The sequence below is a fragment of the Dermacentor albipictus genome, chromosome 1, assembly GCF_038994185.2.
Source record: "Dermacentor albipictus isolate Rhodes 1998 colony chromosome 1, USDA_Dalb.pri_finalv2, whole genome shotgun sequence".
Lineage (NCBI taxonomy): Eukaryota > Metazoa > Arthropoda > Arachnida > Ixodida > Ixodidae > Dermacentor > Dermacentor albipictus.
In genome coordinates, this window is record NC_091821.1 from 48,374,971 (window position 1) to 48,390,751 (window position 15,781).

Below are 15,781 nucleotides of genomic sequence, written 5' to 3' on the forward strand. Positions count from 1 at the left end.
TTTAACGTTAACAATATTTTTTTTATCGTCCGTGGCATATATAGCATAAATATACTTACCGAGCTGTAAGTAATGCAGGCATCGTATCTAATGTATGCCTCAAAGAGGCAAGCATTACTTAGACTTAAAATCAATGCGCATAATTGATTAACTTAAAAAAATTGATAATTACATTTTTAACTAATGTCTTTAGAACACATATCGAAATGCATGAATTGAAGCCAGTGATTTCACAAAGCACATCTAGTTGGAGTGAATTTTGAAACTAGCACAAGCATTGAAATAAGTGCAGTGAAACTTGCCGTAAAAATGCACTGTTCTTCCACTTACGTTTTTAACAAAGCGCCTTTTTATGCACTGAAGCTCAAAAGTTATTGGAAGAGCAGTACATTTTGTCGCAAACATTGGGAAACCATATCTCGAAACTTGAGTCCCGCTCAGAATTCATTGCAAGTGGATATGACACGAAAAGACATCGGCTACAATTCGTAAATTACACTATATGTCGTAAAGTAAGTAGTGTGAGAGGTAATTAGTAATGTTTTGTTAATTAATTAAATATTCCCTTTCGTGATTAATGCAAATAATGTCTGTCTCCGAGAGCAATGATTTATTTATTTATTTATTAGATTATTCATTCATATTAAATTAAACATTCTCCACTAATTATCACCAAAGCAAACAGCACAGAAAGCTTCGCTTGCATCGATTCTCACAGTGCGTGGGATCCGCATATTTTATTTATTTATTTATTTATTTATTTATTTATTTATTTATTTATTTATTTATTTATTTATTTATTTATTTATTAAATAAAATAGACCGCTGTGTGCGGAACTCCACGATTACGCAAAAAAAAGGAAATTCTTCGCTTAAGAAGTCCGGCTTAGTTCATTCCAAGTGATCTTTCGAGTAAGGCAGCTTGGAAAAACAACAGACCGGCGAAATCGCTCAAGTCAGCAGATATTTTTCTACTGTTCGCTCTTTGTTTAAATTGTTCAGGCGGGTTTTTTCTTTGCCTGGTTAATGATTGGTTTATATGTCCCTATCAGTTGGGGAAAGGACTCCAGACGAAAAACTACAAAAAAATAAAATATAGCTTAGGACAACTACGCAGATAAATTTTGGCCACGTTCGGGTGCCAGGATTTCCTCTCGTTGCAACTACGTTGAAGGAAAACGAGAGTTACCTTACACGAAAGCGGATAAAGAACGCTGAAAAATTCAAGGTCACACCCACTCTGCTGTTGAAGTATGTTTGCCACTTTTTACCGGACAGTGAGGTTGATCATAACGGTAAAACGCTGACTTTTTTTTTGTACATACCTTGTTGCAGCTGCATTCTTTGAACAATGAACACTGCTCATTGTGTGAAAAACTGGCATTCTTCCAGGGGATTTCTTTCAGGCTATCTTGTAACCAAAGCACCAAAACTGGACTACCACCCAATAATGGTATTCATCGTGGCACTTGGGAGGCGCTATCTCAGGTGAGTCAACAAGGGCAAACTACCTCTCATTTGATTGGTATGGATATAATAGATGGAAAGAGAGAAATGCTGGCCTCTGAAGGCCTGGCGTATGCTACTAAAACCGTAGCGTGAAAGCTCACGCAGCACACGAACACGCAACGGGAACAATTATTGAGATACACGCACACCTAATTAAGGGATTTGGCGGTCTCGTTAAGACCTGTTATCTGATGCCGATCTTCGAAGGTGCGCACCACTCAAGGAAGACAACTACAGTAACGAACAAAGATAAACTGTGGCATTAGGGACCAGCACATTTGATGCGCTGTCTAGCGTGTCACAACAATCGATAAACATGTTGATGGAACACGTTTATCAATTAGCCCATCCCTCATCGGCCTATTAGATGTTAAGGGTTCCTATAATACTGGAAATGCTTTATCTTCTCCGAGAGTCGTAAACCAAACCCGTCGCAAATTAATGGGGAGCACATGTCAGCGAGCGAAATTTATAGCTATACGATTGGATTTACAAGCCCCTATTTAGTAAATTTGATTAATGTCGATCACAATGTTTAACATCTTAAAACAGCACAGTGTGTTTTGAGGAGCCCCGTAGTGGAGGGCTACGGATTAATTTTGACCACGCAGGGTTGTTTAACGTGTAGCGCTGTGCACCGCTGCATCCAGAAATGAACCCGCGATATCGTGCTCGGCAAGAAAGCGCCATAGCCCCCGAGCCGCCTTGGTGCGTGCCTTAATAAGCATGCTTTCCATGGTAAACATTTAACAGTGCGAACCGACGAACAACAAGACTAGTAATTGATTAAATTTGGGGGTTTACGTGGCAAAACCTCGTTCTGATTACGAGGAATGGCGTAGTGGGGAACTCCGGAAATTTGGACCACCGGGGGTTCTTTAATGTGCCCCTAAATCTAAGTACATGGGTGTTTTCGCATTTCGCCCCCCATCGAAATGCGGCCACCGTGGCCAGGATTCGATCCCGCGACCTCGTGCTTAGCCGCCCAACACCATAGCCACTAAGCAACTGCGGCGGGTATCAAAACGAGTAGGTGACGAAAAAAAAAAAACACGTATGGCCTATTTCGTCTTGTGCTTCGTCTGTTCGCTCTGTTAAACGTTAACTACGATCCAGAACCGACTATAGCTAACCAACAAGCCATAATATGCTTCCCGGCCATCGGTATAGCCGTTACCGAATTCGAGGTTTGCGTTGACCTTATTTTAGCAACGTGGCCTTAAAAAGCTCTGCTGCACGGAATTGCCAATCCCGCATGTTCGGGTGATATCGTAATACGTGTCAGCAGTCATAATGCAGCGAAATTGTAAGAACAGAAAATATAAGATCAGGAACCGAACGTCGTTCCTGCCTATCATGTGTCTCGTTTATTCGCTAAGCTGTAAGCACCTTGCACCGAACTATAACGTATGCAGCCATTGCGCAGGCTAACGCGCGCATGTCCACTGCCATGCCGCAGGTTTATCATGCCAATGGCAGCGCTGCTGGGCTTCGTATTCCTCATCCCAGCCTTGGTGGACGGACCCGTGCTGCACGACTACTGGTCTATCTTCCAGAAGCCCTGTGACACGAACTGGTGGAAGATATTCACTATGTCCCAAAACTACATGGATGACTTCACGGACTTGGTGAGTAGCCCGTCCCGTCTGTGTCTCACTTGGCTGTTGATTGTTGTGGAGATATTTTAGGAAAAATGACCACTGCGTTAGGCGAAAAGCAATGGTGGTCAGAAAGCGCACGCTACACCGCACTGCTTCACCACTCTGCCTAAACTGCCAGTAAATAATGAAAGGCGGCAGTAGCTCGCAAGAACGGGTGCCGGCCAATCCTGATGCCAAGTGAAAAGATGGCGAACGCGCCGCCCAACGAAAGCTTCCATTTAATAAAAGAGCACGAGGAGTTAAACCTGACAGGCGGCCTTTTGGCTACCTTGAACTTGGAGAGATGATGGGAGAGAAAAAGAGAGAAATAAAGCATATGGGCATGAGAAGAAACAATCCACGTATATGGGAAAAAATATAATTGCCTACATGAACGGCCACTGAAGCTCGTTGTCTTCAGATACCTTAGTAGCGTTCGTGTAGTTTTTTTCTGGGCTGATGGATTGTGAGATCAAGCTCCCGGTTTGCTCGCATCAATAACGTTGGCGCGTTCACTCAGCTCCCCGCAGACCCACGACTCTGGCGTTGCATTTTCAAAGTGGGTACAGCGGCAAGTGGCGGTGCTCGCTCCTCTCAGATGCAATGGTCCCACGTTGGGTTGTCAGAAAGTCCAGTGAGGCATGTGTATGCACTGAGGAGAGAGAACACAGTCCATCGACACAGTCCGCAAATAACTTCTCGTTGGCGGCCTTCTCGCACAGGAGCAACAACGACTGTACAAAATCATGTGGTTGTATCCCTCCACTAAGTGCCGACGAATGGCGCGCCTAAAGTCGAACTGATGTCGGAGACGTGTTTCTGCAATACGAAGAGGCCCGTATTTAAGGTTACTTCCAGGCATGAAGACTGGAGGTAAACACTGGAGGTAACACCTTGACAGCACAGCAGCGTTGCAACGCAACGCGACAGCCGGGCTGTAAATGTGGTCAGTGCGATGGTCGCAGGCTTGGAAGTACATCATTTAAACTACCCAGTTTATTGAAAAGGGTCCAATGAACGTTGCGTGCTAGTTGGTGAAACACCGTCGCAGCACCTGCTCTTCATAAAGTGATAATCCTGCATCAAGCCTTGCCGAGTATGGATTATAGGCAGCCTTCCATTCTTGCCGAAGTAAAGGCGCATGCACATTAGCGGAAAAACGCGCGCGGCGCACCGCCGTCAGCAAAACGCAGCTGCGGCAGAACGGCCACACTAACTGGCAGCGAGGCGCTACGGCAATCACGTGACAGTATGCAAATGACAATGACAGTCGTCGCCACCAATTATTATTATGTTGGTGTGCTCCCTTCTGTTGCGGCGTCGCCACGTACAAAAGACAAGGAAAATGAGGTACCGGGTGTCGCCTTCGCATCCTTGTGTTCAGGGTCCATATTTTAGTTCAGTATCGGATATGGCGCACTGTCTCCAACAGCCTTTCCATCGAGACGTCTCAGTTCAGACTCCTAATTGTAAAAAACAATCGCAAATCATGACAATCAAAACAAGGGCGAACGAGACCAAAACAAGCGCGAACAGACGATAGTACGAAACGAGTGCGCCGGCTGATACCACATACGAGTACGAATCAGGCAGTCGGGCGGGTCCGCATGAAACCAGTTTCCCCCGCACACTTCATATGCACTTCATCGAAGAGGTTACTCCCATTGGTCTCCAGCGGTAGCGGCTAGCTTGCAGCCGTGGAAAGACACGAAAAATCGGTTCAGGACCAACCCATCTACCGGCACGAAAAATTGGAGGACGCTTAAGCTTCGCCTTCAAGAGTGGGACGCGACAGCGTTCCCGTCGACCCGCCAAGGGGTATAAGACAATGCGCTACGGCACAACGATCACTTACGATGCGCCCCGCATCGGACTTAGCGCCCACCTATCACGCGGTGAGCGTCGAGCAACGCAGCGTGCGGCGCGGCAACGAAACGTGCGCCTGAGCGAACGGAACGAACCAAAGAACTCGGTGTCTCGGAGGGGAAACGATCTACGCCAGCCAAACGTCGTGATCGGCACGGGCAGAGAGATAGATAGTAATCTAAACCGGGAGCACGGCGAAGCGTCGTCAGGGGAGAGGGAGTCCCGCGACGCGCCTGGCAGGGGTCCCAATGCGCGCGCGGCGTGCCTCCTGTCGGGGCAGCGCCGTACATTGAGAGGAGGGGGTCTTCTGTGTTTGCCGCAAGATGGCTCTGCGTGTGCGGAAAGCGCAGAAGAAATGCAGCGGAAACGCACTTCGCAACTCGTGTAATTGTGACTTCTGTACGTTACATGTTCATAATTACCGATATACACCGCAGTATAACTTTCCACGGCTCGTTTCGAAGGCAACACCGCATTCACTAGAGGCGCGTTTGCACCGCTTGGAAGCATCGAACTCGTGGCTGAGTGGTAGCGTCTCCATCTCACACTCCGGAGACCCTGGTTCGATTCCCACCGGGCCAATCTTGGAAGTTGCCTTTTATTTATGAAGCGCCTGCCGTGATTTATCGCTCACGGTCAACGCCGCAAATGCCGACGCCGACACCCGACACCGACGCCGACGACACCGGCTTTTCTGCGACACGAGCTCCTTAACGCTATCGCGTTAAAATGCTGCTGCGAGGCAGCTTTCGCGGAGCGCGTTTAGCCGGCGGCGGCGGGCCCCGCGCGTTTTTCCGCTCGTGCGCATGCGCCTCGACTCTTCAAAAAGGCCGCAAGGACCCGTTTTCGTCGTATCCATAACATGCAACATATGTGTAAGGCTTCAGACATCGTGGACGTATCGAAAGGTATCGATTTACTGAACTCTCGATAAAATTCCGATAACTTCTTGAATCGGCAAACACCGTCACTCTTTGGTTTCTCTGTTTACAAGCCAGGCACCTTCTGATGGTTAGAAGGCTAGCATATGTGGTATGATGTCACATCATCGACCGTTGGCTTTTAAACCTTCAAACGACGTGCACTTCGAGAAGCCGAGTTTGTGCTGCTATATTTCCCCGCGAACTTTATGTTTGTATTCAAAAAACACAATATAGGCCTATGTACTACCAGTCGTGACATTGCATCTGAATGGCAACCTCATTCCAAGCGTAGACAGACCCCGTGTACTAGGTCTTCCCATACAATACTACGGAAAGACAACACATACGCTACGCCTACTGCGCCAACAAGTAATCCATGTAACGCCCCTTGATAAAGCGCCTTACGAACCGCCAACAAGAACTCCTAGAAAAAGATGTACTCCAAATCGTGCAAGCCCTCATAATTCACAGTTTTACGTACTACTAGGTACTACCCCCCCCCCCCACACACACACACATTAAGTACCTTCCTTACAGTACTAAAGGTAGCGCTGTGGCTTCCACAACATGCGTCCACACAGCCCCTACGTGCACAACACCATCCGAGAACTAACGGAACTTTGGACGACCACCTTAACAGCCAATCCCAACACCTCCAACGGACAAGGCAGGGGTGCCTCATTCTATCCCGGCAAGGATACCAAACGCAAAAAAAAAGCCGCAACAGGAAGACCGCACACTTCTAGCGCTTAGCATTCAACACAACATTCACGTGACCCGAATTCCACGGAACATGCACCCTGACCATTATATATGCCGCAGACAGGCAAGAGCACAATAAGCACTCCCCGGAGTCTTGGCGATGTCACGTTGGACACACCGATCTTATACACCGACGTGGTCCGGTAGCCACACAGACTTGCTATGTATGTAATCGTTCTAGATAGCACAGACACTATGACGGCTTCAGCCACGCTCAATACTGTGGACAGTATTACGGCGGAAGAGGCTGCTATCGCCCTGGCCATCATACACGCTTCAGCCATACCGGCATCGGACGGGCCCATCACAGTGATCACTGATTCGCAAACCGTCGAAAGGGCTTTGGCATATAGAATGGCGATACCATAGGCACACCGTGCCCTCATATCCCTACACTCAGCAGCCTTACTCAGGATTCGCATCCTCTGACACCGGGACACGCCGCTCTCCGTGGTAATGAACGCGCTAATGCGATAGCGCGAGAGCTCGCTAACCTGGCGCCATTGGAAGAGCTGTCCAACCCAGACGACGCCACCGACAGAACCACTGAACTACAATCATATGCTACAGCATTACAGGCATAGCAGTAGACACTTCCCCCCACCCTACGCACACACACAACTTCTTTATTTTAAATGAGACGCCAGGATTGAAATAACTTTTTTTCCTAAATAAGCATGTCTTATTTAACTTACACGACTATTTAAAATGCAAAAAATGCTTCATCGTATTTTCTGGCAAATAATTTTTGTCATAAACATGTGTTAAATGAGCTACTCATGCCAGCAACGATAAATAATGAATTGCTGAATCAAGTAAAGCTTTCACATTTCTGTAACAAAGTGTGGGACGTATGCAATAAACTCGGATAAATGTAATGTGATAATTACTAAGGAACTAATGTTTCAAAAACTAAGCGATGTGGAAGAAATCGACCACTTGGACCAAATTTATTTGCGAAATGAGCTGTAAATTAAAAAATATTGCACCAATTTCTTTTGTCGTAGCTTATTGCACACATCTACAAGACAATGCACTCCGTTGCAGTTGATAGCAAATATATTTTAGAGCGCAGCTCTTAGGTGTCCGTTACTGTCGCGATCGTCGGCGTTGTCAGACGGCGTCGGCGTAACCGAGCGTACTAGCGCCGCGAAGAGTGAAAGCCAACGCGCACCGCAGCGGGGGAGGAAAGAAAGGCGACAGCTCCGGAGGAGGGTGCAGCGGAACCGTGAGGCGAAAAGTGGTGGAGGAGGGAAAGGGAGACGGCCTGCGTATGCTCTGGGTTGCCGGCGGTCTAGGCATGTGTGTGTAGTGATTATGAGGGAGAGGAAGAGAGAAGTGCAGTGCCGTAACTGGTCTCTCAGAGGAGGACACCTCAACAGCACTGCACAGGGTAAAGGTAGTGGGGAGAAAATATAAGGCAGAGAAGGAAAAGGAGGTCTAGGCATCCGCAGTCGCGTGGGCGATCTCATCTGCGCTTCCGAGGGGGGGGGGGGGGGGGGGCAGGTTGCCGTGAGGTGGGGAAGGCTACGCTCGTCCACGGCGTCAGCTGCTGAGGTCAGTCCGCGGTACAAGCGTGTGTGAAGTGGATCGCTGCTCCTGCAAGGGGCGATGGCGAGCGGCTACGAGTAAGGCTCGATGTGACGCTCCCTTGGGTGTTGTCGCCGCTGACGAACGAAACGAAGGCTACGATATGGCGCCGGCGTAGCGCTCGTCGTCTGTATGAAAGAAAGCGCCGCATGAGTGGAGTCTGTGGTGGCTGCTGTGAATCACATGCACCCACGCGCTGGCTCTCGCGATCTTCTGATTAACGAGGCAGACAAGCCACACTTCGCTCCGTTTGGAAAGTGCCGCAAGAGACATTGTCCGCGCCAGCCAATATATCGGGAAATGAAAACACATATAGAGCTGCGCTCAAATTTCGCGTTAGGGGGTATCGTAGTCGTCGGTGATTTTTTTTTCTCTTTTTGTCTCTAATCCAGCACGTCTCAAGTGTGATGCCAAGGTATCAATAATTTTTTTTTCTCCTACACAGTGCATGCCCCACTACTGGTACATCTCCGTCGACTACCAGCTTGCCCTCGCCAGCACCATAATCCTGGTTTTCATCACGCCTAAGTAAGCTATCTTTCTCTTGGTTTTACACCTATCAAGGACATTGGTTACGTGCCTTTTTTCTTTCGCGAGATGTATTTCTGTCATTTTTAACAACATTGTGCTGCCCCTACATCCGTTGTTCAATTTTCGAGGTCAGTTTGGTACAATATACAGTTTTCTTCAACTTCGGATAATCTCAAAATTACGTAATCATCAATCGTTTTGCGTTGATAAGAAGGAAGCAACACTAAGCAGCTTATTTGCGGATATATTTACATCAGCCACAAATCGGTATATGTACCACTGGAGTCACAGGATTCCAGTCAAGAGATACAAATATAATAAGCACAAATTTCGTCTAGTCAATCAGTAAGCCATGCAATGGATGAGGCACTATTTCTGTTCTAAACTGGAGACTTCTATGCGTTCAGACGCCGCATCGATGCTCGCACTATCTTGCTTTTTGCTTCAACGATCTCTTTATTGACATCCCACAACGATAATAGTTGCTGTCGTTGGGGTTAACTGCGGTAATAAGAGTTTTTCGGCATATAAATTTCCACAAATGCATGTTTACCTCTGTCAAGGCTGGTTATCGTGTAGTTACGCCTCCCTCAATTCACTTGTGACTTTTGCCAGTTTCACGAACGATTGCTCTAATGGTTACCTTGTAGATGGCCCAAGGGAGCCCTGTGGATCATGGGACTTATCGCTGCTGCCACTTGTCTGACAACCGGCATTCAGATTTACGTCAATGACTACGTGCCGTTAAACATCGTCTTTACCACGAACATACGGTAAGTCTTACAGTCAGGTTATTCAAAGTCATTCCTCCCCATGAGCTCATACTGAATTCTGCTCGCAAAGCAAATTTACATGAAAAAAAAAGAATACTATGAAGCCGATTCCGTTTTCTGAGCACCTTTACGAGTGTTCGTAACATCACGCTTCAACGTCACGCTCAAAGCGCACAATTTAATCATGCTAAACTCCCCAGTTTCGATTTCTTCCCCCGTATGAATGTATAGCGCTTCTCAGCCACCAATTATATGGTGCTTTCGAATCTCCTCGCAGGCAGCTTATCGACTCGGCGATGAACATCTACATCAAGGCGTACACGCACGCGCCGTCGCTGTTTGTGGGCATGATCTTCGGCTGCCTGGCCGTAAGGAGGCACCAACTGTCACGAAAGATGCAGGGTGCTGCATGGCTTTTGGCTGTCACGGTGTCCCTGGCCGCGCTGCTGGGCATACGCAGCTGGTTCCACAGCCGCCAGCCAGTGAGGCTCGAGTCGGCCTTTTACGGAGGTCTGCACCGCGTCTCTTGGGGCTTGAGCGTCGGCTGGGTGATGTACGCTTGCGCCACAGGCCGCGGAGGTTTCGTCACGAAGATCCTTGCCTGGCCCATCATGTACCCACTGGGAAGATTATCGTTCTCTGTCTACCTGGTCCATATCCTGCTCATGGCCACCAATGCTATTCTTAGTCGGGAGCACGTCACCCAGCAGCCTTTTCTGCAGGTAAGCCGCAGTGCACGTACATATGTCACAGGTGCCACGCCGCATATAATAGAGAGTAGGGGCAAATGAAACAACAGTTATTAGTGCTAAGCGGAACCTCGATTCCGGTACAGCACAGGGCCAGCTATGACCAAGGTGGCAGAAATACCTGCCACCATAATATCAGCGAGGAGGCAATGATTAGCTTCTTTACAAAGGAAAAGGTCGTTACCAAGTTATCATGGGCTCCTTACTGAAGTGCACAAATATTGCCGATGCTTTTGCATGGCTTCGTTTCCGATAAATGGGCGACCGATTCGAGACAAGAAGGGGTGAACTTGGCCCGCATAAGGTTAGGGTTATTTTATACCTTTTTCATTGCATTTTTTTTCATCTACTGTTTCCGAACTGCCACTTCTTGTGATAACACAGTTGTGTCCCTGATCCCATACTTGACGAAGAGCGAAAAGGAATGTACTCGGAATAGAATTGTCTTAATTTAAAATTAAGACCTTAATTTTTTCGCGAGACAAAACTTCCTAAAGCTCTAAAGGAGCATTACAGACGGCGTAGAGGAGGGCTCAATATTTATTATGACCACTTAATCAAACACACATAAAGATCATCTCTTCTGGCTATTGTTTGACGCGACCGACGAAATGTAGCCTCTCCAGTTCTCCTTTTTTTTTCGATGAACGTGCGACTAACTTGTGCTACGTGATGGTGTTCGCAGGCTCAAATATACATCTCCCAAGTCATCATGTCCTACGCCCTGGGCGCCATCGTCTACCTCCTCATTGAATGCCCCGTCGCCGGCATGGAAAATGAGTTCTTCCGGAGATTCATGCCCTTGGATGGGATGAAGAGTGACAACACCAAGTACAATAACGACAACCAAGAACTGAAGGCTGTCCAAGTCGCCACCGGGAATGTTACCACCAAAAAACAGGACGTGGCATTGTTCAGGCATGAGCTTTCCAACGGCTTCCACGACGTCATAAAGAACGGTTGCAATGGAAGCCATCCCAATGGCTACGTCAACAGCGCCTGTGAAAACGATCTCGGCGAGAAAGACACGGCAGCCAATGGCGCCATCATTTCAGTGAAATTCTGAGGACATGTTGCGTATCTAGCTACTGAAATGTGTAAATAGTGCTACGTGTTTTATGTTTCTTGTTTCTGTAACTGTTGTGTTTATAGCATTGTGAAGGTTTATAGCAGATTATGTGTCTAAAGCCGTGCCCACGGTAATGGAGCCATCCGCCGCTGCAGCTCGCAGCGGTTTAAATTTTTATAGTTTGTACATGCGTGCTGTGTATAGTAGTTGTTGTGGTTATGCACCTCCATAATTTTATGCACGGATGTTTGTTCTTTCCTTTCTGTCGGTCAAGTACGAGTCTTTGACCTGTGTCGAAGAAAACGTCATTCTCATCAGGTTCATTGTTTCACTTTTTCTTGCTTCTTTCTCTCTCTATTGCTCTGTCTCTCATTCGGTTCACCCGCAGCAGCGTGATCACGGCGCGTTCGATGGCAGCTAACTCATTCGCTCCACCTTGTCGCTCTTCCCCGAGATCTTAATTAAGTGCGAAATGACGCGCACTAAGCTCTGCCATTTACCGCATATTTCTGTATTTTCGCTCTTCCGCGTGCAGTGAACACATCCTGCAAAGGAAAGCCAATCCGTTTTCGGGTCACATTAGAAGTAAATAATTGCACAGTAATGTTCAGAAATGTACGCACTTTTACACAAATGGCTCGAAGGGTGATTTGTCCAGTTTCTTTTAAAGTTCATTTTCGCGAATCCCGGGAAAGACATGGTTCAATGTTACGTGAATTTATTCTTTGGTTGCCCCGGCCGATGATCTACAAGATATAGGAGCATGCGGTACCGTCAGGGAGTGGAAGGAAGACGGGCATGTTTAGCGAGATCTTGCATTCTTCCTCCCCCCCCCTTTCCCTTTCTTTTTTTAGATTATCAGAACGCGATTCATTGACACGCGCCTCTTCCTCACAACGTGTCCATTGGCGTGGGAAAAACCTCTGTTTGTCTCGCCTGTCCGAAAGCAAGGAGTTTTTATTCGTGGCCAACCATCCGCGGACGTTTTTCGTGCAAGCGTTCAGGGCGGGCTGACCAAGGGTATGCCAAGGGTCTCCGCGAGCGTAAAGGACATTTTGCGCTTGCCGTTACGCCAGCGAGCCGCGTCCTTGCTTAAACGGGCACTGGTGACCCTCGGTCACGCGACGTTGTTTGTATTCTTTATTGCTGCTATTGGGTCCAGGCGGTCGCTCTCGTTCGTCTTGTACCGCGATGTCGAGAGGCATTAGGAAAACGACGCTTCCATTGTGATCGCATTGTCTCTGGGAACGCAGGCGTGTCATTGTGAGGCAACGGTAGAGATTGAAAGTTACTGGAATGAATCCCGATCACGCGCCGTCAGTGTGCCCGGATGCTCCGCCGCACCCCTTGTGTTTCATGCTTTGATTATATTAAAGGACGTGCAAAGAAATGAAACAACGATACTGAGAATAATATTTACGCCGCGTTTATGCGTTTCCGGCTCAGTAGGTGTGGGGAGGCTCATTACACAGTTGCACTTACCTAAACCCATGTAGAAGCGCGCTGACTGCCCAAGAGCTCATAAGTGGGCTACATGCGAGTATAGCGTCTCCCTGCGCGATGATTCTATGCGTTGCCAGTGCCTATATAGCTGAGCACTATAACGGCGTTTCTACAGCTCAAGCTTCAGGGGCACGAACGTGACACTGAAATACCCGAACCTGTGGTAAAGGATGCTGCCATCGAGCAGCGTCAAAGGGACACTAAATACTAATATTAGGAAGATTTTGTATTGGTTAACCATTCGTCCGAAAGGTAGTTTAATTTGTACGACGGAGAAATGCTTAATACTACATAGAGAAAAGTGCAAACTTCGCTTATTAATATCGTGCTGAAACCTCGACACCGGTATATCATCGTGAAGTCATTTTTTTGTTCATTTCTAGCATTTGGCCTATCTTTGGCGCAAAAAAAATTCTCGGGATTCACGAAGTTGAGTTTAGTTTCTTTTAGAATTCAATGCAGTTCTTATTTATTGATAAACAATAACTACCCCCCGAATGACGTCGTCAAAATCCATGCCGTCGTGGGGATATAGCGCGGGAACTTCGCGGTGACGTCGCCATCCAGTTTAGTTATCGCTTTTCACTGCAAAAGCATTGTATGCCCCCATTACGCGAAAAAAACCGGCGTTGTAGTCGGCAGCGTGGCCGAATGACGGTACCAAAGAACGGCCGACGGCAAAGAGTAAAACAACGTCAAAAAATGCTCGGATTGATGTCAAATTTCTCAGGAAGGAATACGTGAATTTTAGTCTGGGTGGGAGACGAGCCCGCTTCGCCGACTCCACGGCGGCTGCACGGTTCTGATCGAGTAATCCCCGTATGCAGAAATGCAACTTAAGTTGAAGCCCATGCTTGACTTGACCTGAGTGACGCCTATCGGGAACGCGCCGAAGGAAACGCAGTGAGCGTCTTTGGGCACGTTAACGCCAGGCGTCATGTAAATCAAGTCAAGCATGGGCTTCGACTTAAGTTGCATTTCTGCATACGGGGGTAAATGTATGTCTAGTGCGTGCCTCGTTGGGCACGAGGCGACGCAGCCAATGGGTAGGAGGTGGCGCCACGTCATTAGTGCATAAAATGAGTTTATAAACTAAAAAGCATTGATGTTCAATTGAATGCCGCTGAGCGGCCCTTCGAATTATAAACTCGCGGGCGAGCGGGCGAGCGAGCGCGCTGAGACGCTTGGCGCGTTTTCATCTGGCCTTACCGAGGCGCAGTTGAAACGCAGGCGGGGGCTTGCGCGGACGAATGACACGCGGAAAAGAAACTATTTCATCAAAAGGACTATAATGCTTTGGCATTCCCCCACGTAAGCGGTCTGAAGTGTCTCTGTCGAATTCTTTTTTTTTTGTTTTTGTGGAGGGGGAGGGGATTGTAGAGAGTCCCTTCACAATAAGAGCAGCCGTGTTTGATATTCTGGAAGCGAAATTTACTAGTGCAGCTTAAGGAAATATTCATCTTGAGCGTCCCATTGTGGGGAATGAAGCGGCCCCGAATGAATCCGAATCAACTCTTGAATGTTGCAGTGAAAAAGTGCTTCCTGTTTTGAGGGTGAACCTTGAGGATGAAACTTGTGACCTTCGAAGCCACTTCCCTACTAAACCTTACGTGATACGGTCTCCCATGATTTCTCTATCTTTTTTTCCTTCCGTGGTACTTTGTCATAACAGAAACACATTTTGCAGTAGCGAACGCTCGCTCCGAGGCGTCAGTCGTAAGGCCAAATGTTTTAGCGTAAAGCCACCGGTCTGAGATGCCATATATAATGCCGCAGCCTCATGCCACAGAACAGCGAGCGGCCGTTATTTGCGTTATTTATCAAAGACAGGCGTAGACCGCGGAGAGGAAGTCCACCGTGATACATGACAGCGTTGATTTCTACTTTCCTGCTGTGTACGCCTGGTTTTAATGCGTTCATGTGTTTGTACGTGTGTTTGTGTGTTCATGTGCTCTCTGTGTGTTCGTGTGCGTGCGTGCGTGTCTCTGTGTGTTTGTGCGTGTGCGTGTGCGTGTGCGTGCGTGTGTGTGTGTGTGTGTGTGTGTGTGTGTGTGTGTGTGTGTGTGTGTGTGTGTGTGTGTGTGTGTGTGTGTGTGTGCGCGCGTGCGTGCGTGCGTGCGTGCGTGCTCGCGCGCGCTACTAAAGTGTGTTGTTACAAAATCCAGTGGTCACAGTGCTGTTATCTTGCTGCTACTCTTTAAACGAGACGTGTAGGAAAGCTGACAAGAGGGATATGTTGAACTGGCGGTACGCAAGTCCAATCTCGCACAGCTTTAATGCCGAATTGAAAGTTCAGGAACTGCATGTGATAACTATGGGCGTGGTTTCGGGCTCTCTAACCATTCGATATAAACGCGAATGAGCGAGATGTGCAGCTCGTGGTGGGAGTAGTGACAGTGAACAATATGTGCTGTGAACTGTTTACAATGTGAAATATGTTTACATGTACAGTGTACAATAAAAATTTTGTTTCCCGATACTTGCCGGTCGTTTGAATACTCTGTGAAGTCGTTCCCGTAACAGGAAATCAACAACATACATACAAATATGCCACAATGCCCAGTTGACGGTATCTTTTATTTTATTTCTGGTTTCAGTTTTATTCAAAATAAAGTAAAATAAAAAAGAGACTAAGTCATCTTAAAATGGTGACAGCTATGAAACGTTTTGTTGGAACCATTTAACAATATTGCAAGGTCCCGAGAGCTAATTTTAAATGCGTAAGTATGTCTATGCCTACCCAACGAGGAAACCCATCCGTCCGTCCGTCTCTCCGTCCGTCCGCCAAGTAAGAAGCTTTCAAATGGGGCCCGCAGCAGCGAGCGAGTTCACCTTCTTGCTGCCACTCGCTTCAACGCGAACTAAG

The 15,781-nt window shown here is 47.5% G+C and overlaps 1 protein-coding gene across 2 annotated transcripts in view; it reads left to right on the top strand.

Moving 5' to 3' along the window:
- Positions 1-15,390, top strand: part of LOC135905762 (nose resistant to fluoxetine protein 6-like) — a 41,574-nt gene extending 26,184 nt beyond the window's left edge. For both annotated transcript variants that reach the window (XM_065436820.1, XM_070520769.1), the window contains exons 8-13: positions 1,393-1,488; positions 2,969-3,137; positions 8,736-8,818; positions 9,472-9,594; positions 9,872-10,316; positions 11,029-15,390. In XM_065436820.1, coding sequence (XP_065292892.1) covers positions 1,393-1,488; positions 2,969-3,137; positions 8,736-8,818; positions 9,472-9,594; positions 9,872-10,316; positions 11,029-11,409 — 1,297 coding nt within the window. In that variant the 3' untranslated portion in view covers positions 11,410-15,390. The remainder of the gene's footprint in view (positions 1-1,392; positions 1,489-2,968; positions 3,138-8,735; positions 8,819-9,471; positions 9,595-9,871; positions 10,317-11,028) is intronic.
- The last annotated feature ends 391 nt before the right edge of the window (positions 15,391-15,781 follow it).